Raw genomic sequence first — 24,462 nt, 5'->3', positions numbered from 1 at the left:
AAAGTATTATCATTACTATTAATCTTCTTTATCCCCCTAGTGATAAAGAATATTACATTCAATAATATATCTTTATCATATGTATGTACAGAATGTTATATTTCTGTTGATATTTGGAACAGCACTCACACAAAACTTATAGTAGCAAATACAACATTATCTTTTTTTACATTTTAATGAAAAAGTAATTGTTTCTGAGATATAGTGGACCATATATAATGGAATGTGTAAAATATGAATTATTTTAAATGTTAGCTCTTACTTGCGCTGGTTTAGGTGGGCATCTCTGAGATGGATCAATAAGCGTCTCACCGCCCCGGGTCGTTAGATGGCGCTGACTCGCTTAATCAGCAACGCTCACTGCGAGCAAAACATCTCGCGAAGTAAACATTCACGTGTTGTTAAGTCGGTCACACACTACCTAGTCTACGAAATAGAGTAAAAATGCGTGAGAAAAATAACAAAGAGAAGAAAAAGGTAACCGATGACCCTGTAAAGAATTTTGAGAAATGGAAAAAGAAGTACGATAAAACGAAAACCAGAGTCAAACGAGCTCAACAGACCACTAGGAAGAAACGCGACTGGGAGGTGGAGAGAGAAAATATACAGAGACTGGTGAAAAAATACTCGGAGGTAAGATATATGAATCTGCTGATATTATGAAGCATGTCTGATGTCTATCGCATGTTTCTAGGGGCTGCCACGTGTTTATTTACCTGTTGTGCAGCTGTTGTGACATCTGGCTTGACAGACAGATCAGTCACAGTGTAAACCGAACTATTCTCTTAAATAGTTATCTCTTATCTTATAGTTATCTTAAATACTTGTCTCTTGACAAGCACAGATCTTACTAGTCCGAAGGATATTGTGGGACAAGTGTTGCTGATAGTTGTATCTGGTCAGTGGTCAGGCATCCTTTCAGCTCACGTAAACATATTTTTTCCGTGGTCACTGGTCCTGGGACAGAACAGGCCACATACATAGCCTAACTGTTATAAATGTTTACGTATCAAGGATTTGGATTGATTTGATTAAGCATGTTAAGTGTTAAGACGTGTTTCAGTGGTCTGCATCTTGCATTTTATATGCTACATCTGATGCATCAGTGATATTTTCTGAGGTCCATACATCCAATCCATCTTAAAACATGGCACTTGATTTTCTTGTGAAGGTTTTAACATGAGTAACTGTTTTCCTAGATCAATGCCAAAGAGGCTGTTAAGTTCTCTGATTTTCCACTCTCAAAAAAGACTCTGAAAGGTGAGCAATCTTGTTTATTTGCATGCTTATATATTCACTTATGTCTAATTGACCCTAATAATGATCTTGATCATGTCATTAGGTCTTCTTGTGGCTCAGTACAGGCAGCCCACAGAGATTCAGAGGCAGACTATTAGCTTTGCTTTGCGAGGCAAAGATGTTCTTGGTGCTGCAAAGACAGGCTCTGGAAAGACTTTGGCCTTCCTCATCCCGGTAAGCAATACACCTCTGAGGTTTGTTGTAGTTTTAACGTGGTAACATTATTCGGTAGCTCTTTATTTTAGAGTCCTGTTCCCCATGTGCATATGTACTTATTACAGTAATTGCAATAACTGATTAATTACTAGGTACTAACCCTGAACCTACGCATAAACCTAACCTTAACCCAATATTTTCTTAGGGAAGTACATGTGCTGTTAAATAGCGCAACCCAGTATTCTTTCAAGAAGATAAATAGGTGTGTTAATATGGACACGATTGTATAAAATGTTAAAATTCATTTTTAAAAATATATTAAAAAGGTAATTTGTTTATATTAATATTTATGTTATTTTAGATTTAGATTATTTTTGTTGAAATATGTACACTACCGGTCAATAGCTTGGAATAATAATTTTTTAATTTTGAAATATTTTTCAAATAATTATCTTGTGCTTTTATTTGAACAAAAATACAGAAAAAAATATTTTATTTCTGTGATGGCAAAGCTGAATTTTCAGCATCATTACTCCAGTCTTCAGTGTCACTTGATCCTTCAGAAATCATTATAATATGCTGATTTGATGCTCAGTTATTAATAATGGTTCTTAATATTGTCTATTTTGAACAGTTTAGAACGTTCAAAAGAAAAGTATTTATTTATAATAATTTTCATTTTTGGTCAATTTAATTTGTCCTTGATGAATAAGATTTTTTTTTTTTTTTTTATACCTACTCCAATCTTTTGAATGGTAGTGTATCCTGGTTTCCACAAAAAAAATTAAGCAGCACAGCTGTTTTTAACATTGATAAAAATAAGAAATGTTTCTTAAGCACCAAATCTGCATATAATAATGATTTTTGAAGGATCATGTGACACTAAAGACTGGAGTAATGATGCTGAAAATTCTACTTTTGTACCACAGGAATAAATTACGTTTTAAAATATATTGCAGTTGTAATCATTTTTGGCAATATTAGTGTTTTTACTGTATTTTTCATCAAATAAATGCGGCCTTGGTGGGTATAAGAGACTTCTTTCATAAACATTCTAAAAACATAATTATTCCAAACTTTTGACCGGTAGTGTAATATTTATAATATAATAATAATAAACATGTTATATTTATGTAAATAATATGTAATGAACATTTTAGAGAACCATGAGGATGAGTAATAGATGATAGACTTTTCATTCTGCAGGGTTACTCAGAATTCAAACCTAATTTGGAAGCCTCTCTTAATACTGTCTCCAGGTTTTGGAGTGCCTGTATCGTGAACAGTGGACTGCGGATGACGGCCTCGGCGCTCTCATCATCTCTCCCACCCGAGAGCTGGCCTATCAGACCTTTGAGGTGTTGAGGAAGATCGGCAAGAACCATGAATTTTCTGCTGGCCTTATAATTGGTGGAAAGGTGTGCCTCGCTAGTTTTTAGTGTTTGGTGTGGTTCTTGCATGTTTGTGTCTAGTTTTTTTATTGTGTAATAATTGATCATTATTTGTCGATGACTGCAGGATCTGAAAGGTGAATCAGAGAAGATCCATCGCACAAATATCATTATCTGCACCCCAGGACGTCTGCTGCAGCACATGGACGAGACGTCCACCTTTCATGCTTCAAATCTACACATGCTTGGTAAGATGATGTTTAGATAGTGCTGTGACTAGTGATGCTCCGATCAGCATTTTTGGGGCCGATCACCGATTACCGATCACCAAAATCATGATCTGCCGATTGCCGATCACTGCCGATCACAGAATGGAAATATGATAGAGTCAAGAAAATCTTGAAGAACCACCAATATTTATTTAATTGTAGTTAGAAAACAAGATAACATAAGGCTACTGTAGGCCACCTTTTCCAAATAAGGCACAGTATAATTTTTCAAAACAAAGAGGGGTCAGGCAGACTACAATGGATGTAGTTGAGGAACTAACTACATCAGATCCAAAAAATAAAATAATGACAATGACATTTGAGGTTATTAAAACAGTAAGTCCCGCCCCTCGACTGCCAAAAATAAAAGTGTTCGAGCGAGCAAAATCAGCAGGCGAGAGGAGATCAAGCGCGAGAGTGTGGGGAATGATCATGTGAGCGCGCGAGGGCAGAGATGTCATGCGCCCGCGCAGGGTTTGAATGAGCTCGCGAGTTCCCGTTTCCTCGCACGTAGATCTGTTATCCTCTCGCGAATGTCATTTACCGCGCGCGCCAGCATCAGGGGCTTAAATAATTATAAAATTGCCATTGAATTGCCGTCATAGGAGAACTCATTTTGCCACTGTTAAGCAAGCTCTGCTCTGCTGTTGTGTTGCCGCGCATGCGGAAAAGTTGCGCCAGTTATTTACGTCACGTGATCGGCTTTTTTGATCGGCGCTTTTGGGGGTTGCCGATCAAGCTATTTTTTGCCAATATCGGCCGATCATGATCGGCGGCCGATCAATCGGAGCATCACTAGCTGTGACTACACTTCTGTTCAAACGTTTGGGGTTGATACGATTTTTAAAAAACACTCACATGATTGTGCTTCTGAAATCATTCTAATATGCTGATTTTGTGCTCAAGAAAAATTTCATATTAATGTTGAAAACAGTTGTGCTGCTTAATATTGTTTTGGAAATTTTGATGCATTTTTCCATGATCTTTGACTAATACAGAGTTCAAAAGAACAGCAAATAGAAGTCTTATATATATCAATGTAAAAGTCTTTGCTGTCACTTTCGATCAATTCTGACCCCAAACTTTTCAACTGGTGTATATGTGTGCAGGTCTCATTTTCATCCCATTATTTTCAATAACATGACATGCATCCTCTTCCACGGCAGTACTTGATGAAGCCGACAGGATTCTAGACATGGGTTTCGCTGACACACTCAATGCCATTGTTGAAAACCTCCCGAAAACACGACAGACCCTTCTCTTCTCCGCCACTCAGACCAGGTCTGTCAAAGATCTGGCCAGACTGAGCCTGAAGGACCCAGAGTATGTGTGGGTCCATGAGCAGGCCAAGTTCAGGTAAGATCGTGATTTTTATAGTAATTTGAGTCAGTCAGCTTGCTCTTAATGTCAGTGGCTTTTTGACATCATGGGCATACAGATCTTGTACACTTATCTTCTCTGCAGTACTCCTGCAACTCTGGAACAGAACTATGTGGTGTGTGAGCTGCACCAGAAAATCAACATGCTCTTCTCATTTTTGAGGAGTCACCTTCAGAAGAAGATCATAGTCTTCTTTGCCTGTTGCAAAGAGGTAAGAGCTCAAACTATTTCTGTTCTGTAGTACATCACTGTGTATGTTCTCAGAGAATACATGGTAAATTTGTTATAATATTGTATTTTTGAATTTGTTTAAATTTAATACAATTTAAAAAATAACTTGCACTACTGTTCAAAAGTTTAGGGATTGGTTAGATGTTTTAAATGTTTTTGAAAGAAGGCAATTATACCCACCAAGGCTGTATTTATTTGATAAAAAAATACAATAAAACCACTGTCTTTCTCACATCCGTGGGAGTTACGGTGTGGAGAAGCCCTGAAGAGGTTAACACCTGGACTGTTGCTGCCCAGAGTGAAGCAGTGGATCAGTGATGGTTTGGGCTGCAATATCATTGCATTCCCTACTATACTTGATGGCCAAGGGCTACAGAACCATTCAAACATTGTACCCTGAAGGGGGTGCTGTGTAACAGCATGATAATGCACTGATACACACAGCAAGACTTGTGATAGAATGGTTTGATGAACATGAAAGTTGAACATCTCCCATGGCCTGCTCAGTCACCAGATCTAAATAGTCACTTTGGGGTATTTTAGAGGAGCGAGTCAAAAAAAAGTTTTCCTCCACAAGTATCACATATTGACCTGTTCTGCTGTTCTGGAAGAGGAATGGCTCAAAATCTGTCTGGCCACTGTGAAGGACTTGTATCTGTCTTTTCCCAAGCTGAATTGATGCTGTATTGGCTGCAAAAAGAGGCCCTACACCATACTAATAAAATATTATGGTCTAAATCCAGGTGTTTCAGTTACATTGTTGAATTATTGTGTGTGCTGTTATAACTTATATTCCTTTTAAACCGGTTAATACCAAATCTATTTTCAGGATGGTCATAATGAATACTAGTAGTGTATTTCTGTTATGTAATGTAATTATTTATCTCTGTTAGTAGTAGTGTAATTCTTTTGAGATGTATTGTTTTTTCTCCTTATGTTCAGGTGCAGTATCTGTTCCGGGTCTTCTGCCGGTTACGTCCTGGTATCTCCGTACTTGCTTTGCATGGGAAACAGCAGCAGATGAAGAGGGTGGAGGTTTACAATGACTTTGTCCGCAAGACTTCTGCAGTCCTATTTGCCACAGATATCGCTGCCAGAGGACTTGGTAATAGAAATTTGTTCTGTGGACATCTGCCCATATTGGTTTACATGACTGAAATTAGTGCTGTCAATTTATTGTGTTAATTGACTACAAATCTCAGCAAATGTTTTTGAATATCTGTTTAAAATTGTATTAATTAATCTGCATGTCCTACAAAGAATTCAGTTTGATTGACATCCAAATTTGAAAAATTTTGTTTTTGGTCCTAGACTTCCCAGCTGTGAACTGGGTGCTGCAGTTTGACTGTCCTGAAGATGCAAACACATACATTCACAGAGTTGGCAGAGCTGCCAGGTAACCCTGATGCACTGTATTATAAACTGTTTTAGTCTGTACTCACTTGCATTTTGAAACCTCATTGTAAAAATCTTAAGGAATCTGCATTTGCACTGTGTTTTAGCTGTAACACTAGATGGCAGATTTGATCTGTTCCTCATCACTTCCATATTCTCAATACATATGGAAACAGTGTTGAAATTTGAATTCTGCTCTTCAAATGTTTTAAATGACATTTATAGGTCCTTTTATATGTGCTCTTACAAACACACTAGCATGTTTTATATATTCCTCAAATAAACAGTAGGTTTTCTGACATTTGCACTGATATCTTGTTACATACAAGTCAATTCATATTCAACCACTGTACAGATTATTGACACTGCCCATGATGGATTAATGCCAGCCCAACTATTGAGTTCCATTTTTAGACTCTGGTTTGACTTGTTAGTTTCACCTTGAGGGCAAGTATTAGGCTCTACAGTCTCGCTACAGAAACATGTCAAGTTTCTCAACGCTTAGAGCGAGACAGCACACACCTGCCATCCTGTCTATTTTCTTTGTGCTATACTTGTCTTTTCAGTGTGGAATCAATATCCTCAGTAACTCCCCTTCATAGATCACCACCCTCAGCAGAAAGCTTTAACACGAGCACTCATAGAGCTGAGTGTTTAAAAAAAGACACCTTTGTGTGAGAGGCCTGTAATGCAGCAGACCACCCAGTGGGACCTTAAAGGGATAGTGCACCTAAAAAAAAAAAATCTCACATCATTTACTCATGCCGTTTCAAACCTGAATGCTTAATATCTGTTTTCTGTGTCAAAGAAAAGAGGACATGTTTTGAGTGCAATTATTCCTTTTAACTGTCTTTTTCTCTGTAGGTATAAGGAGGAAGGTGAGGCGCTTCTGATCCTGTTGCCCTCGGAGGAAAAAGGCATGATTGTACAGCTTCAAGAGAAAAAAGTTCCCATTAACAAAATCCAGTGAGTGCATCTCTTCTTTCGTGTGTGATTGCACAGTGAAAATAAGATGGGCTTTGGAAATGTTTAGTTTTGTATGTGAAATGTGGCCTGTTTCTTCTCTGGATGCTGGTTCATCAGTATTATGCAGAGACTGAATGCGTGGTCTTTGTGAAGAATGGAGGAAGTCATGTGCATGCTGGGAGCAAAAGATGGCAGCTTAATTCATGTGATCATTATGATCAGTGATATCTGCTGAGAGAATGAAACTCTCCACCGGCCTGATTTTATGTTTGCTATTAGTCATTGTTACTGTAGTTGAGTATCTGAGATGTCAATTTTTGTGCTTTACATGATCTACCTTTATTCATTTACATATATTTCATTATCAGACACTATATAAAATATAATAAAAATAACATAAAATAATACAAGAATATAAAATATTTATTATTTGTATGTTTTTTTTATTTTATATATATATATATATATATATATATATATATATATATATACATACATACATACATACATACATACATACATACATACATATATATATATATATATATATATATATATATATATATATATATATATATATATATATATACCTGCCTTGACCACAGATTGTAATACCAGGTGTAAACAAGGCCATTTACTTAATCGTTTGTTTTAATTCGTTCTCAGAGTGAACCCAGAGAAGTTGGTGTCAGTTCAGCAGAAGCTGGAAGCCTTCCTGGCGCAGGAGATGGACCAGAAGGAGCGGGCGCAGAGGGTAAGGTCAAAGAGGAGACCTGTCTTCCTGTGCAGTCTGTCACACCTCGTCTCGAACACTGAAGGTTGATGTTATACTGTAGAGCAGAGCCATGCTTTTAGGATAATCTGATTGTCTGCCTCACGCTCGGGAGCTTTGTGAGGCTTATTATAGAGAGATGAGCAGCGTGAAATGTAATCGGGCAAATTGCTGCCATGAAACGCCTGCTTGTGCACTCTCACTAATGTGTTTATCAGGGATAAGTTTTCAGATTTTATCGTCCATAATACCTCTTCTATTTTTTCCCCTCCTCTCATCTGCAGTGTTTTGTGTCCTACCTCCGCTCAGTCTATCTGATGAAGAACAAGGATGTCTTTGATGTTTTCCAGCTCAAACTCCCAGAATATGCCATGTGAGTGGATGCTGTGAAGTAATGCCTAGTACCAGCTGTCTTCTGTGTAAATGTGTTTGCGCGTGTGTCCACTTCGAACAAACGCATGAGTACTTTAAAGCGATGTGTCACTGTTATGCAATTAAATCCTCCTAAAAGAAACCACCATCTGCTTTGAAAAGAGACTTTTCATTCGTAAAAGTCTAAAAAAATACAAAAAAATGATTAACTTTTTGGTTGGTTTTTTTGGCCAAAACTGTCTTGGTTTTTTTTTTTAAACTGTCTTTAAAAAATAAAAGAGTTTAAAAAAGTTTGGTTCTCATAAAAAAAACAAAAAAGAGGCATTTTGATCGTTCAATTTCATTTTTGTGTGATCTCATCACTGTCAGGTCATTGGGTTTGGCGGTGGCACCACGGGTCCGGTTCCTCAGTAAGCCCCAGCAGCAAAAGAGCGGAGCGGCGCAGGACGACAGCGGTGCTGCAGGACACGAGTCTGAAGATGAGCTGCAGAGCTTCAAAGCCAAACTCGAAGGACAACAAGCTGAGTCTCAGTCCTCACAGTCTGAGGAAGAAGAAGAGGAGGAGGATGAAGAGGAGGAGACATTAAAGCCTGCAGCTCTGCTATGTGGCTTTAATGAAGAGGACGACGACGATCTGGACCTGCTGACTGTCAAGCGTAAAGACGTGTTCAATACCAATGAAGAAAGCCAAGACGATGAGGTAAATAAACACACATCTGGTGTCATTAGTTATTCCACATTTCTGATGGTCTGCGCTTTGTGCCCACTGGCAGCAGTAAAGGGTCCCATTTCAAAATAAATGTCATGACCGTATGCTTCATTTTATGCACCTGTTAGTAATAATTGTGACGGAAATAGCTAAAACTATTGCTTAGAAGGAAATGTCCACATACTTTTGGCCATGTAATAGAGTAATAGTCATTTTTCCATGCAGAAAAATCTAAATACATTATTATATCTTAACAGGATGTTCCTGTATGCATCATACCAAATCACAAATGATACACTTCAGCTGTAAACCTGCACATTTTAAAGAGTCCTTGACTCTAAAAGAGGAAAAGAATTGAGATGTGTGAGAATTGTGATTCAGGAGGGCTTCTATTCAAGTTCTGTGCACTTTGCGTTCAGAGCTTGTTGTTTCAGTAGGTCTGCAGATATCAGGACATGCTAAATTATGTAACACTTCTCTCAATATGCCTCCGAGACACAGCATGACTCCTGTGCAGACCTGGCAAGTTTATGAGAGACGCGGACCTGTGAGTCATGTTGAAATTGCCTGATTTTTCTTTAGGCTTCACAATCAAATACTGCAGTACAGTATATTTCACAGAATTGTTTTTACTTCATTTGTATTTAAAGAAGTGCAGCCTAGGCGAGCATAACAGACTTAAACATCTTACATGAAAAACCGTACTGACCCCAAATGTTTGAACGGTAGTGTGACAACTATATATATATATATATATATATACACACACACACATATATACACACACGATAGATTTTATCATGCCCTAAAAAATATAAACTGCATAATATTTAATAATAAAATAGATTGAAATATTGACATAAAACAATATTTACAGTTCTAAAGACACTTTATATCTATTCAATTTACTCCTTTCACAATAATCGAATGTCTTTGAATGATCATCTTTTGGTAGCTTTTTTTCAATTGTCAATATATATTGATTAGTCAGAACCATGTAAATGATTTTATTTTAATTTTTATAGATATACTATTGCGTCTATAGTCTTTTTCAAAATGATGTGACCATGCTAAAGGCTGTTACGGTTTATGCAGAAATGCAAATGAGCAAGTCCCTTTTTTGAGTTTTCTGAGGAGTTAAGTGGAAAGTGGTTTTCTTCAAGATCTGAACCTTTTCACATCTCATCAGCACTCAACTTTAATGAATGCAAAGGAGAAAGTGATAGTGTCTGTGGAGTGGTGTTGGGTGTCAATGCCCTGATTGAATGAACTGCTTTCGGAGATCCTTTATGAATTCTCGTTTTCAGTAGGTTTAATCTTGGCTGCAGGGAGTTTGAAAAGACAGCTTTTATGATTACTAATGGTTATGTAAAACATGTTTTTTCTTTCTTTAGGGCTCAGATGATAATTCCAAGAATAACAGACAAAGGGAGTCCAAATTCAAAGATGCAAAGAAAATACATAAAAGAAACTTAAAGGTCAACACTAAGAAGATCTTCACTGAGGAGGGAAAGGTTTGTATTATCAGAACTCCTATGTGAGTGAGAGTCATGAAACACAGTGTAAATGAACTGTGATATATGTGTGCAGGAGGTGCAGCAGTGGCCTCCGCTGCAAAGGACCATGGTACCAGATGAAGAGGAGGACGAAGAGATATCTGGCATTAACGTGGAAGCAGCCAAAGAGCGACTCCGCAGAGAAGACCAGGAGTTTGACAAGATCGAGTACCGCCGTAAAATCCAGGAGAAACACAGGGTGAGATCAACTGTACCATCATATTTTCCATCCTCCTGGTTCATGCCAAGTCCATGTGGCTCCTCCTTCAATAAAATGATTCAGAGAGGCCTTTAATTCATTGTGTTCAGCTCCAGGTGTTCAGATTAAAGTAATATTGAAGGAGCTGAGGGCAATGGGCAATCGAAAAGAGACTCTGGCCCTGTGGCTGGTGCTCTCACAGGTTCAGGCAGATCGAAAATAACTGAGATACCTGTGCAGGCAGAGTGGCTTCAAGCTCCAGGCATCAGTGCTCGAGATTGGGCCTCTGACTTATTACTGTAGTTCTGAGTATTGGACAAGCTTTTAAAGGATTTCTCTCTGGCAAAATTACACTATTTGCAACATTCCAGTGGAGAGCGTTTTCTTGTTAAGAGTCAAGTTTGGTGAAGCACATCCCTGGTTTATGTCTGATGCAGTTTTCAGTTTATTAGGTTTTTTTTTGGAATCGATCGCTGGGAGTGTGTTGCTCAATGAGAAAGCACAAAAATAATGGGATCTATTTCTATAACTGGACACAGATGAGGGCTGGCTCATCTGAGGACTGTAATTCCATTACAGTTATAGCCTAAAGTTAGTGTCCTAAAATAATAATGAAATAAAAACAAATAATTAATTAAATCATAAACATTTCAATTGTTAAATAAATATTTTCAAATAAAATCAATCAAAATTAAAAGTTTTCTAAAAGATTACATATTTATTAATTTTGAGGAAGTAAATTTAGTATAATAAATTATTATTTAGTATAAGTAAATAAATAAATAAATAAACACTTAATACATTTTTTTTATTTGTTTACCTGCATGTCATTTAACCATTAACCTAAATCAGAGAACTGTGCATATGCAAATGTGTTGTTAAATTACACAAATATTAACTTCAAATCTCAGGGGGTACTTCAAGTAAATATTTTGGTTATATTTTATGTTCAAGAGCTTTGACTGACAAAAAAGTTCCTGCAATCTCCGCACTAGGCCATCTGGCTCTGTTTAACCAAAATAATCATCCATTGAAAAAACAAATATTAAAGTCAGTGTGAAATGAGGATGAGCCTGAAGCCGAATACTGTGTTCGGAAAGGAAATAATGCATTCTATGGAGCTCCTAAAGGTACTGGTGATGGAAATGAAATAGAAAGAAAAATATATTTCAGTGCTTCACGTTTTCTCGCAATTATATGGGTAATTAATTTGCAGGCATCAGGGAACCGCTATCAATATGCGGGTATTGAAATCGCTTTTGAATGCACACTTGCTATTCGCTTTCACTTCGAATACTTGATCACGCTTACTTTGTATAGGGTTTTATAATATTTTACAAGGTAAGATATTTGTCAATTACACTCAGGATTTGTTGCGCACCAAATCCTCCCTACTTACCATCTTCACGTGATAAGTTAAATCTGATGTACTGTAACTGACTACCACAGCAAGCCTAACAAATTTGCCACGTCATTTCAATGAATAAAACATTGTTTTGCATAATCTCTGATACAACAATGTTCCCCAGTAGCCAAACAGCTATTTAGCCAATGTTATAATATCTGGTCAGGTTGTATTGCCAATAGATAAAATAAATTGTTTTTTTTACAAATTTTGTCTCATCAAATATACTATTTCGGAATTGTGTTATTAAAAAGAGTTGCAAACTCATTTTACACTGACTTTAATTGGCCATGAATATTAAAATATCAGAATATTTTAAAAGAGATGTTTTGTTCATGTTAACCCAGGATAGTACATTTTTATGTCTTTCACTTCTCAGCCAAGCAAAAACTAAAATAAAAACATGTTGGTGCCAGTCTCTCCTGCCAATTTCTCCTGCCAGTGCTGTCAATGCTGACATGAAGACTGGAATACAGTAAAAACTCTGTTTTTCTGTGAAAGATACGAGGCAGAACGCAGAAGACATTTTCGTGTGTCTGTGAACGTTCCTGTGAAAAGCCCAATCATTCTAATTGATTTAGTCATAGTGCTGTCATAGACTTTGAGAGGCAGCTACCCAGTAATCCATCAGATACGTGCACATGCTCATTAATCAGACACGCTGGTGCTTTTTTTTTTTCATATTCTCTCATGGAGTCTTTATTACTCAAGCAGAATAGCATTTGTAACTGAGATTCAGAGACTAACATAACGCCTAGACTTTTTCCTGTCCCTTTAAAACCGCTAATGGGTTTTGCTGCATATGTGATGTGTCAGCAACTCTAAGGGTAGTCTAATTTTGTCTAACTTTAAGGGTAGGCTTAGGCTTTAGACCTAAGATATTTTTTTTAATCAAATTTCTGCCTTTTTTTAATGAAAAAGTACCACAGTGTCCTTGTGGATCTGTGGGTGGATGTTAACCTATTTATTGAGTGAACTATTTATGGCTTTCTCAGGTATGCTCTGATCAAGCTCATGCTTAAACTTTATTAAGTATTTCTTTTTTTATATATATTAATGGCATATCTTAGAACCTGTTTACAACTGATATTAAGGCTTTTTGGTCGATTGGATCACAAGTGGAAGACACTAAATACAGGTGTAAACAGGGTCTAAAACGTTTTGAGCTTGTCCACTTTTGACCACTTTCAGAGGTAGTTGAAAACGCATTAGACCAGATTGCTGTCTTGGTGTAAACGCTCATGAGGTCAAATGCGTTCACACAGCCACAAAAGACCGCCCACTCTCCACCTACTGATTTAATACATAAATGGGAAGTGCGCTAGCCAGACGGGATTTGTCGGCTGAAGACCCAAGCACCAAGCATGTTCTCTCATCATTCCTGATTCTAACACACACTCTGAGTTTCTTGGGGCTATCAGAGCAGAAACGAAAGCTGCTGCTCTCCGTATGTTTTTACAGTTGCTCAGATTTTCATGAAAATCGAATGAGATCCTCTTCAGACCAATTAGGCAAAAAGTTATCAAAAGCTTTTTGATAAACCAAAAAGCTGAGCTTACTCCGTTTTAAGACATCGCCACCTTGTGGTCAAAACTTCTGACATTTCCAAAAATGCTAATAACTTTTTAGTAATTTTGCCTATTTTAATGAAACTTGATAGATTCATTGGGTTATGCCGAGAACAATGATACCAATTATAGCATATTTGGTCGAACTTGCTGTCCGCCAATTTTAATTTCTACTTTTTCGAACTCTTAGACCGTTGATCTGATTTTCACCAAAATTGGCTCAGATTATGAATGAATGAATGAATGAATGAGACATTTATATAGCGCTTTCATATGTACTACTGTACACCCAAAGCGCTTTACAATCATATCAGGGGATCTCTCCTCAACCACCACCAGTGTGCAGCATCCACTTGGATGATGCGACGGCAGCCACAGTACAACGGCGCCAGTGCGCTCACCACACACTAGCTATAGGTGGAGAGAGATTATCTTCAAACCATGGTGGCAAAAAGTTATCAAAAGCTTTTCGATAGACCAATCCGTTCTCGAGTAATGCATCAAATTTGTTGGCATGATGCCAAACTAAATCTGTGGCTGTAACAATTTGGCATATTGACACCAAACTTTTGACACCAATCATATTACAGTGATTTATATTTGTGATTTTTCCGCTATTTTGATTAAAATAATCTAAAAACATCTTTAACTGCTTATTGCTTGCGTCACATTGTTCCTTTTTGTGCTTGGCCCCGATAATTGTTGCTTGCAGCTATATTATTATTATTATTATTATTATTATATATGTATTTGATCATTTAACTTGTATTATTAATTAAATATACCATAGTAAAAATAAGAGAAAATACCAAAGGCTGACTGGTTGGAAAATGAATTTGAGTACACGGGTAAATTCTAGTAATTAATTGTAAAAAAAATTTAAATAAACAATTTACCATAAAAGCTTACCCAGGAACATGACAAACAATGATAATATCTGTAGTGAAATTATTTGAAATGTTTTGATAAAAGTGATCTATCTAATGATATCTGTCTTTAAAAAGTATTAGTTTAATATTTCATCCAAAACATTTAGACATATTTAATGGCAAACTACCGCTGTATCTGACTTTAAAGCTGTGGCACTGATATTTGTTCAATGATGTATCCAAGTGAACCGATGGATACGTTTCCACATTTAGCCTCATTTGACATTTCAAAAGTAATGAAAAGCCAATGAAATGCGCTTGATATTGGTTTTATTACACACTCAGCTTTCTGATTTCCATTCAACCCTCAACCTCAAAATATTTCCCATATCCCAGACATCTGTGACTCACTAGTAATGTGTATAGTTGTGTCTGACAGTCCAGACACCCTTCATATTACAAAGTGACACAAGACAAACATCAAGTCCTCTTCAATCTCTCTCCAAAAGAAATGCAGAGCACTAAAGTTAAATTGAGTCGTTTGTAATAATCTCCACCTCTGGCTGTTTGACATGTTTATGAGATTGTGCCATGACCAAATCTGAGTATAGTGCAGCTTTTTATTAAGTCTGTTTCTTTTATCTCTTATTTTGAACAGGAGAAAAGACTGAAGGAGAAAGCAGCTCGGAGGGAAGCGAACAAACAGCAAAAAGAGGTATGTCAACCGGATCTCTAAGTCATCTCGGAAAGCTGTTACATCCAGTTAGATATTAATGATGAGTGCTGGTTGTGTACGTGAATTAAGGTTTTAAAGCAATTTTGATGATTTCAAAGGCTCATAAAATGGTTTCTGATTTGAAATGAGGAATTCGTGTCACAGGGAGTCAGAGGGGAGAGATGCCCCTCAGTCTCTGGCCTTTCCCTCCCACAGACAGCCCATAATTCATAGGCTGGCAGCTGTCATGTGTCCCGTCTCTCTCTGCCTGTCCTCGCTGGGGGATTGAGCTCTGCGCATCCATATGGAAATGCAGCTGCTGCTCTCCTCTCGTTTGTCATCTGATCAATGCAGCGGACTGTCCAAGAACTCGAGACTATTCATCACCTCCCTAACAATGAATCTCAGCGCTCTTTTAGCATTCATTCATTCCTTCGACTTAACAGCCTGACTGGTGGTCGATCTGTCCATCGTTATGAGTAGTCCAGATTAATTTAGAGAGCTATTGAATCACCCTTTTGACAGCATACGCTGTTACAGATAGCAGTGCTGCTTCATTTCCTGTCAGTTTCGCTTCTTTTGGAGCTCGAGACGTTTGAGGAAATAGATGGACCTTTCAGAGTCTTGTTGTTCAATCGGTCGCAGTCATCACAGAGATATTCATTAATATCACACCATCTGTTTACTGAAAACTTCTCTTCAAAATGCTCAGTTTTACCTTTCCAAAATATCTTCTTCTTTTTTTTCAGAAAGAGCACATTTTTAAATACATTTTTTAAAACGTCATGGAAATGTATGTAGTGAATATATTATTTATTTTAGAGATACACAGTATATACCGATGTCAGCTTATTTTTTTTTAGTTTGTTGATACTGACTTAGGCTATATAATATATTTTCCAGCCAATATTGGATATTAAAATGTTTCTGACAGCATCTATCTAACCAGCATACCAGAAATCCCTCTTGTATTAAATAATAAATATTAAATAAATCCAAATAATGTTTTTATAATTCAGAATTCTATTTTTGTAACATTAATGTAATGCCTGAATCCACTATTTACAGCTTATATATAGCCTACCATTCAAAAGTTTGTGGTCTGTAATTTTTTTTTAAATGTTTTTTAAATGCTTCTGCTCACCATGGGCTGCAAAATCTGTAATATTTTGAAATATTATTACAATTTTAAATAAATGTTTTTTCTGAATATATGTTAAATATATAATTTATTAAAGGCACAATATGTAAGATTTTTAGATTAAATATCCAAAAACCACTAGAACAGTGTTATATATTTTTTTGACCTTGCAACACACTCAAATGTAAAACAAAACAATGTGAAACAGAGCTGCGTTACCCCACATACACAACGAAAAGAGCGGAAGTAATTTTCGCCATTACTCCAATCTTCAGTGTCACATTATCCTTCAGAAATCATTCTAAAATGTTCAAGTAACATTTCTTATTACTATTAAAAACAGTTTTGCTGCTTTTTTTGTGGAAACAATACATTTTGTTTCAGGTTTCTTTGATGAATAGGAAGTTCAAAAGTTTATTTAAAATGGAAATAATTTGTTACATTATAAATATCTTTGCTGTCACTTTTGGTCAATTGCATCCTTGCTGAATAAAAGTATACACTTCTTTCTTTCTTTTTTGACCTCAGACATTGAATGGTAGTATACTATTTATTGTATATTTTAATTTTCCTTTTCTTTTTGTCTGCTCTAGTTTTGTTTGAAGTTCTTGCTTTATTCCAGAGAGTTTTATACTAACAGCTGTTTTTGGCTGTTCTCATACTCTGGCGTTATTCAGTGCACATAGACGAGTCTGTTCAAAGCGCAGGTCTGTCAGCAGAATTCAAATGGGTCTTACAAAGCATGATTAGATGAGAGCACAGGCAGAAACACTGCTGAATGCTGAGTATCCTGTACCTGAACAGACCCCTTATCAGGTCCAAGCGCAGATACACAGTCCCCTGTAACCAAAACTTTGACGGCAAAAGGCTGGTCTACATTGTAGATAATTCAGTTCAAGTGCCACCCAACTTGGACAGGAAGACATTATCTAACTGACATGTGAAGTGGCCAACCAGTACCACAGTTCAATTTGTATGCTTCATTTTACGATACAAGATTGACGCAGAAAATAAAGTTTCTACCAATCTAGGTGGTCTGTTTAGATGTGCGTAGTACTGTATTTATTTGAATGTACACAGTGTGGGTGTAGATTTATGGGGGTTTTGTGAAAGGAAGAAATTTCTGTCTGGCCACAGCTATTCGTTTTTCTATGTCTTACCTAAACTAAAGTAAAGAAGAAAAGGTCAGAAAACAGGGTCAGACACACCGTGCCAGGTTTAAGAAGATTGCCTGTGGGCACAAGAAGTCAGTCTGAAGGTGGAGCAGGCCAGTGGGAAAATAAACCTGTTTGTTGCCGGCACAGGGTCAGATTTGTTAGGTTCTTGGAAAATTTAAAGAACAGAGACAGAGCTGGAATTGATTCCTTCACCGCTACCACTGAGAAAAATGGACACTATTTGGTTGTAAATGATCAAAGAGTGGACATATTTAGGGAGAGGTGTCCCTTGAAGAGGATGGGAAGTACCCCCTATGGCCACAAGAAGGTCTTGAAAACATGGAGAGATCTATCCATTGGCATTACCCTTTATCTCAAAGGCAGTTGCTCAGCTGGACTCGAATACGCTCTCAGAAAATATGTGCAAAAATTCTACCTTTAGGGGTACAACAGCTTATCACTGGGGCAATACCCTTAAAGGGACAACTTTGTAACTTATCTCTAAATGTACCCATCATAGTAGTCTACTCTCTAAAGCCGATATCGTGCACCTTTTAGGGGCAGATAAATTGTCCCTTTAATGTAATGCTCCAGTGACAAGCTGTTGGTACCTCTAAAAGTAAAAGTTTTGCACTTTATTTTTTATTTTTTTTACTTGTGTGCTGTTTTATGAGGGTTTTTCTTCTTTTTTTTGCACAATGTTTTTTTTTTTATATATATATATATATATATAGGCGAGTAGGCTATCCTTCAGCATGCATCAGGGCACATCAGTATTTATGCTAAAAATGCAAAATGGCAACATGCATTTTTGACTACAATTGGGATCACAAAATGTTTTGACCCTGATTAAACCTATATTAAGCACTGATTTCTAAAATGAAATCACAAGGGTAATCAGGCTAAATCCCAAAAGTGTGAATGTGAAAGAAAATATTAATTGCAAAAGAGATCATGTAATATACCACATAATAAATATAAATACAGAGTATAAGTATAAATCTGAAAAAAACAGTATGAAATTTACAAATTTCCTCTGTTACACAGGAGAAAAACAAAGCAGCTGCTGCTGCTCCTCCTGATGATGAGGACGAGGATGAGGATGAGGATGAAGAGGTGGTAGCGTATCTGTCAGGTGCTGATGAAGAATTTGATCCCAGCACCCTTCCTGACCCAGACAAAGTGTCTGAATCTGAGTCCTCCTCCAAGGAAGATGGGTAAGAATGAAGCTTTTGTGAACAACATGAATGACTTTCATCATTTTCAAAGGTCGTGCTGCATTTTAAAGCTCTGAAATTCATCTCAATGAAAGCCGATTGAGTTTTTTGTGAAAAGCTAGGAGCACTAAAAAGGCACAGGACATGGCCTAACTGATATTGATCCTCTAAAATATGAAGTTTCTAATTGTGTACAGCTTCAAATTGAATCCCTATATTTGAGAGTGGAACCAAATATCATATTTTCCCATCATCACTGCATTTCGATGGGTACGCAGTGCTTTGTGTTAGTGGATAAACCATTACACTGGTAAATCAAGCCAATCAGTCTGACACCACATCACGAGGCCGTAATTATTCCGAAATGAGGAATTGATTCTTCTGATACTTAATTACCGCCTCGGCTTTCTCAGCTCTCTCTGCTTGTATTGAGTTTGTAGCGTTCGATTAGGCTCAGGCATGCTGATCCGGTGTTCTTTTTGTACTGAGGTCCGCTGCAGAATTGCCTCTCAGAGGAGGAATCCCTCTGGAGGGGAAAATGAATCATGATGATTCATTTTCCCCATGGCAGCATTAAGCACTAATCCTTTAGTTGTCTGTAGATAATCTATAAAATGCATAATTACATCCAGATTTAAAGTGAGAGGTAGGACCATACGTTATGTATTTTTTTGGCACTCTCACCCTTTGTTTCTAACATTCGCTTTTCTGTCTCTTTTGTAAAGCCTGATCACGTCCTCTGTTCTCCTTTGGCGTCGATCTTTCCATCTGTCGGCCTGCACCTTTATGTCTCTGTTTTTCTGTCATTCATGTACGCACATTAGGACGCTCGCCGACACACAAACACTCTTGGTGTAGCGGTGCAGGTGATACGGCATAGACAGGAGCAGTGGCTCTGATTAATGACTTGGTGCGGGGTGTTTACTGCATGGCTACACTTACCGAATGCAAGAGAGGCTCCGGCGCTGTAAATCTGATAAATCTCTCTCTCTTCCTCTTCCTTTGGCTCACTCAACCACTTTCTCTTCAGTCATATCGAAGGCTGTTGTTCGGGACTGGAGCCAGAGGCATCACTAACCCTGAGCTCTTTCCTGTTGCGGTTCCTGTCTTCCTGCTTTGCTGTCTTGACAGATACCCCCCTGCCATAAATCTAATGGGATCTTATTGGCCCTGCCTCACCTCTGCCCCTGCCAGCGCTTTGCATCCAGAATAGCATGATGTTGTACAAGTCTTTGGGAATATTTCTTAAAGGGAGAGTGCAACTCAATGAATGCTGAGTTACAATGAAATAAATGATTGGTCAGTTTATGTAGAAGGTTCATGTGAAAAGCATCAATGTTTGTGAATGAATCAGTTGATCTGGTCTATCATTTACGACTCTCTTCTCAGTTATTCATTCTCAAGTTTAACTGACTGACTCGATCCTGTCACAGCAGTTAACAAATTACAGGAGGGGATCCAACAACTAGGGCTTCACGAATAATCAAAATTAAACGAATATACAGTGTTCCTAAACTGATATTCACCCAAAATAAAATGTAAAATCTTATGCATTTGGGATACGTGAAAATAAATAGTAGTTATTTTTCAAATTTATATATATATATATATATATATATATATATATATATATTATTATTATTATTATTATTATTATTATTATTATTATTTTTATTTATTTATTTATTTATTTATTTATTATTTTTTATTATATTTTTGTATGATTTTTGTTTAGATTTTTTTTTATCTTACATTTAACGTTTTAACTATCATTTTAAGAGGTTTTAAAGGTAACATATGTAGTTTGTCGACACTAGTTGCACTCCTTTCGTCCATCAACCCTCCACCAACTCAAACATCGCAGGTGCAGCTCTTATGTATACTTTCAATAAACGGTCCAACATTTTAGGGATCCTTTTAGCTGTGTTGCTATGTGTCATAAGTCATAAGACTAACACTCTCTCTAGAGCGAACACGAGCGTCTCGCTTATAATAAACCCATCCAACGTATCTGCACCGGGCACTTTTTTTTTTACATTATGCGCCACAACTGTTTGAGGCGGTCTGCACTGGAAGCATCAAAGTAAACAATATAAACTAGAACATTTGTCTTTCTGAATGGGTGCATGGTGATGCTGTATGACATTGAAGTGTCCATTGTAGCGCGTTGTATCGCAATGCCCTGTTCGCTTTGATGTGTTCATGACCTGTTTTATCTTTGAAGGTAGCCTGGGAAAACCCAGACAACTTCCGGCAAATTTAGATTTGCTCTGCAAGTAGTCTGGCAAAGAGCTCATTCAAGCCCATTTCTAATCCCTCGAAATCGCGGCACCAATCAGAAACGTTGGGGCGGGCTTTACACGATGACGATCGCTCTGATTGGTTTTAGGTCTATCCAATTGCGCCCAGAGGCATTTGAGCGACGTCCGTTGGTGAAGCGCAGCAACTTTTAAATGCATTATTATATTAAAATTGCAAACACATGAGGACAGTCTCCATGAAAGACCCACTGGCAGATGAACGTGCTACTACATTTCTCTCTGAAACGGTAGGAAATGAAATTAGATTTAATAGAGGATTTTAACTGTGACAAGATGATTGACAGGGCAGTTTACGTGACAGGATGCACGCGACAGATCCGTCCGATAAAGATGACGAAGTAGTATGTCCCAAAGCTTGCCTACTTTTTTGCTACACATTCAAAAGTAAATACCTTTTCTTCACAAAAAGAGTATACTTTTATGGCGTAGTGTAACTTAGGCGAATTGGGACGCAGCATATGGCTTTACACGATGCCGATCGCTCTGATTGGTTTTAGGTCTATCCAATTGCGCCCAGAGGCATTTGAGCGACATCCGTTGGTGACGCCCCTTTGGAAATGAGTTATTAATGAAGCTTTGCCAGACCATAACACAGTTACTACTGAGAATGGTCTGGTTTTAACCAGGCTACTGTGAAGGTCTAAACAGAGCAAAATTTGGCTTGCACTTCTGTAACCGAAGTTGAATGTCTTTACCCATGTAATGCATCAGCCATGGTCCCACACTGTCTAAACACCCTCTGGCTCCGCCTGAAACAGCAGCCACGCACCAAACTCATGCTATAGGTTGAACTGGAAAGAGATTGACAGATCGACGATTGCAAATTATCTACTGTTGACGAATTATGGAAATTCCTACATAATTATTAAATAGAGTTTGAATATAGAAATATTTAAAAACCAATAGTGCACTTTTTGTATATATACCAGAGGTGCTTTATTTAGCTAGTCAGTTTTGAAGACATAGTTTTGCAAATCCCTAATCCTGAGTCATTGAGCTGGCTCAACATAGCCTGTGATTTAAAACTCTGTAAGACCCAGAAGCCCTTAACGGCTTAATGATGTGTACTAGATACAACCCTGACTGCTAAAGACCAGAGAATAGATTTTCCCACCTCCAGGTGGTCTCTGCACAGTCTCTGGACAGGCCTGTAATGATATTAGTTGTCCTGGATATACATGAGTGCACAATTCAAGTCTTAACTCATGTAATTGAGTTAGAACCATTTAAGACCCTCTAACTTAATTAAATTCTGTGCTGATCTGTCGTCCTTCCTGGTTTCTTCACAGTTTAATTATGTAGAAAAGCTGTGCAGAAGCAACTTTAGATGAGATCCCTACTAGATCATAACTCGGGCACAAATACGTAAATGTGTTAGCTTGTATATGAAATCATCTGCGGCACTGACGTCTCAAGACTCAGATAAACTCCGCCTGTGTTCGTAACCACTCCTCAAGCCCGAGCTGCATCGCTTTGGACCAAGTTATTCGGCGGGCCAAAAAACTCTGAACGTAAGCCCCGGAAGTGACAGTGGAAATGCGACTGGCCCTGGCACGCATTAGCACGCCAGCTTTTAGCCCACTTTTAAAGCTTTTAACAATTTATTGTGCAGCTCTAGTGAAAGTCCAATAACATTTCCTTTATAAAATAGATGAATTTTTGGTTCTTGCTATAAATCAGACCAGAGGACTGCTTTTAACACCTCAAAGTCTCTTGACAGGACTTTAATAGTATTCGTTGCCCTGGATGTGCATGAGTGCATCATTCTAGCCTTAACTCATTTAATTAAGTTGGGAATTTTGCATTGGCCATCAAGGTCACCCTCGTGAGCCGGTACATTGAAAAAGCCCTTTACCTCTAGATTGTTAACGCCTCCCAGATGCATCTCAAATCATTGCTTTTACAAACAATGTGGCGCATCAGGCTGTCTTAAAAGATCAAGTATGAGTAGCACATCACAGGATCTTTTGTGTTTGCAAGTAGGAGATGGAGGTAAAGCAAAATTTAAAGCAAATATAATGTCTCCTATAAACTGAAATTAAAAGACAGAATCTTGAAGGTAAAAGCCATTAAAATTAGACTTCTCAAAAAGCAGCATTTTTTTTAAAACAAGGCGTTTTTAATTAAAAGTATGAACATTCTTTGATGGTCATTTCAATAATTCAGGACCCTTTTTCAAAGAAATTCTTTGATATTCAGAATATTTTAATGTAGTGAAACAATTTTGTTAAAAAAATGTCAAGGTAGGTTCTTAAGTTTTTAGTTTTTACCTTTTTCTTTAAGTTTTTGGGGGTCAGTAGGATAAAAAAAAAATAAAAAAATCTTAAGAGATTGATACTTTTATTCATCAGGAAGGCATTCAATTGTTAAACAATAAAGAAATCTAAAACGTTAAAAAATATTTCTTTTTCAAATAAATGCTGTTCTTTTGAACTTTCCATTCTTTAAAGAATCCTGAACCAATTTAGCGTGGTTTCCACAAACATATTAAGCAGCACAGCCATTTTTAACATTCATAATAAAAAAATTTATATTAAATAACATTGGTAATAAAAATGTTTCTTGAGCACAAAATCAGATGATTTCTGATGATCCTTTATGATTTCTGAAGGACCATGTGACACGGAAGAAAGAAGTAATGGCTGCTGAAAATTAAAAACAATTTAATCTACAAAATCAATAAAAAATAAACTCCACTTTGCCATCACAGGAATCAGTTACATTTTAAAAATGTAGAAAACAGGTCTTTTAAATTCTTTTAAATTGTTTTTACTGTATTTTTGATCAAAATGGTGAGCACAAGACACTTTCAAAAACATTGAAAAATCTTACTGACCCCAAACTTTTGAATAATAGTGTATATAACAAAGACTTTCAGGAAAAACTCATTTTACATAATGTGGAAAATGTACTTGAATTTGAATGTGTGTTTTTTTCACCACTGGCACATCTTACCCCACTCTCCCCTGTATATATATAGCCGGTCTTTCCCTTCTATTCTGTTTTTCACATCTTTACATCAACCCCGTTTTATCTTTGTCTTCGCAGCGATTCATCAGACCATGGTGGCAGGAAGAGAAGTTTCAGCAGCGACAGCAGTGAGGATGATGATGATGAAGTACAGCAGACACAGGTGGGCAGGAAGAAGCCCAGGAAGGAGTCCACAGCAGCTCCTCTGGACACTGGCCTGTCGCTGGCCGAAGACGAGCAGCTTGTGTTACATTTATTGGGTAGTCGCAGCTAGTTCCTTTGGAAAAAAAGGTTCCTGTACCCATCTTCCCCTTCAGAGTTTCTTATTCATTGTAATTGTATGTTGAATATTAAGAATGCCCCTTTACTAATAAAAAATTTCCTGATTGCGATGGAAACTTTAA

The 24,462-nt window shown here is 37.3% G+C and overlaps 1 protein-coding gene across 1 annotated transcript; it reads left to right on the top strand.

Annotated features, from left to right (window-relative positions):
• Window positions 1-353: 353 nt before the first annotated feature.
• ddx10 (DEAD (Asp-Glu-Ala-Asp) box polypeptide 10) lies at window positions 354-24,462 on the top strand. Its single transcript, XM_082141129.1, has 18 exons — window positions 354-633; window positions 1,200-1,260; window positions 1,343-1,473; window positions 2,715-2,873; window positions 2,974-3,094; window positions 4,282-4,471; window positions 4,580-4,706; window positions 5,669-5,831; window positions 6,038-6,122; window positions 6,986-7,087; window positions 7,754-7,841; window positions 8,144-8,232; window positions 8,601-8,931; window positions 10,335-10,454; window positions 10,531-10,695; window positions 15,196-15,252; window positions 18,598-18,767; window positions 24,137-24,462. The coding sequence occupies exons 1-18, from the start codon at window positions 445-447 to the stop codon at window positions 24,330-24,332; spliced, it is 2,544 nt and encodes an 847-aa protein (XP_081997255.1). The 5' UTR covers window positions 354-444; the 3' UTR covers window positions 24,333-24,462.

Source organism: Leuciscus leuciscus, assembly GCF_965113295.1.
Source record: "Leuciscus leuciscus genome assembly, chromosome: 16".
NCBI classification, from domain to species: Eukaryota; Metazoa; Chordata; class Actinopteri; order Cypriniformes; family Leuciscidae; genus Leuciscus; species Leuciscus leuciscus.
This window is presented reverse-complemented; position numbering and strand designations above follow the sequence as displayed.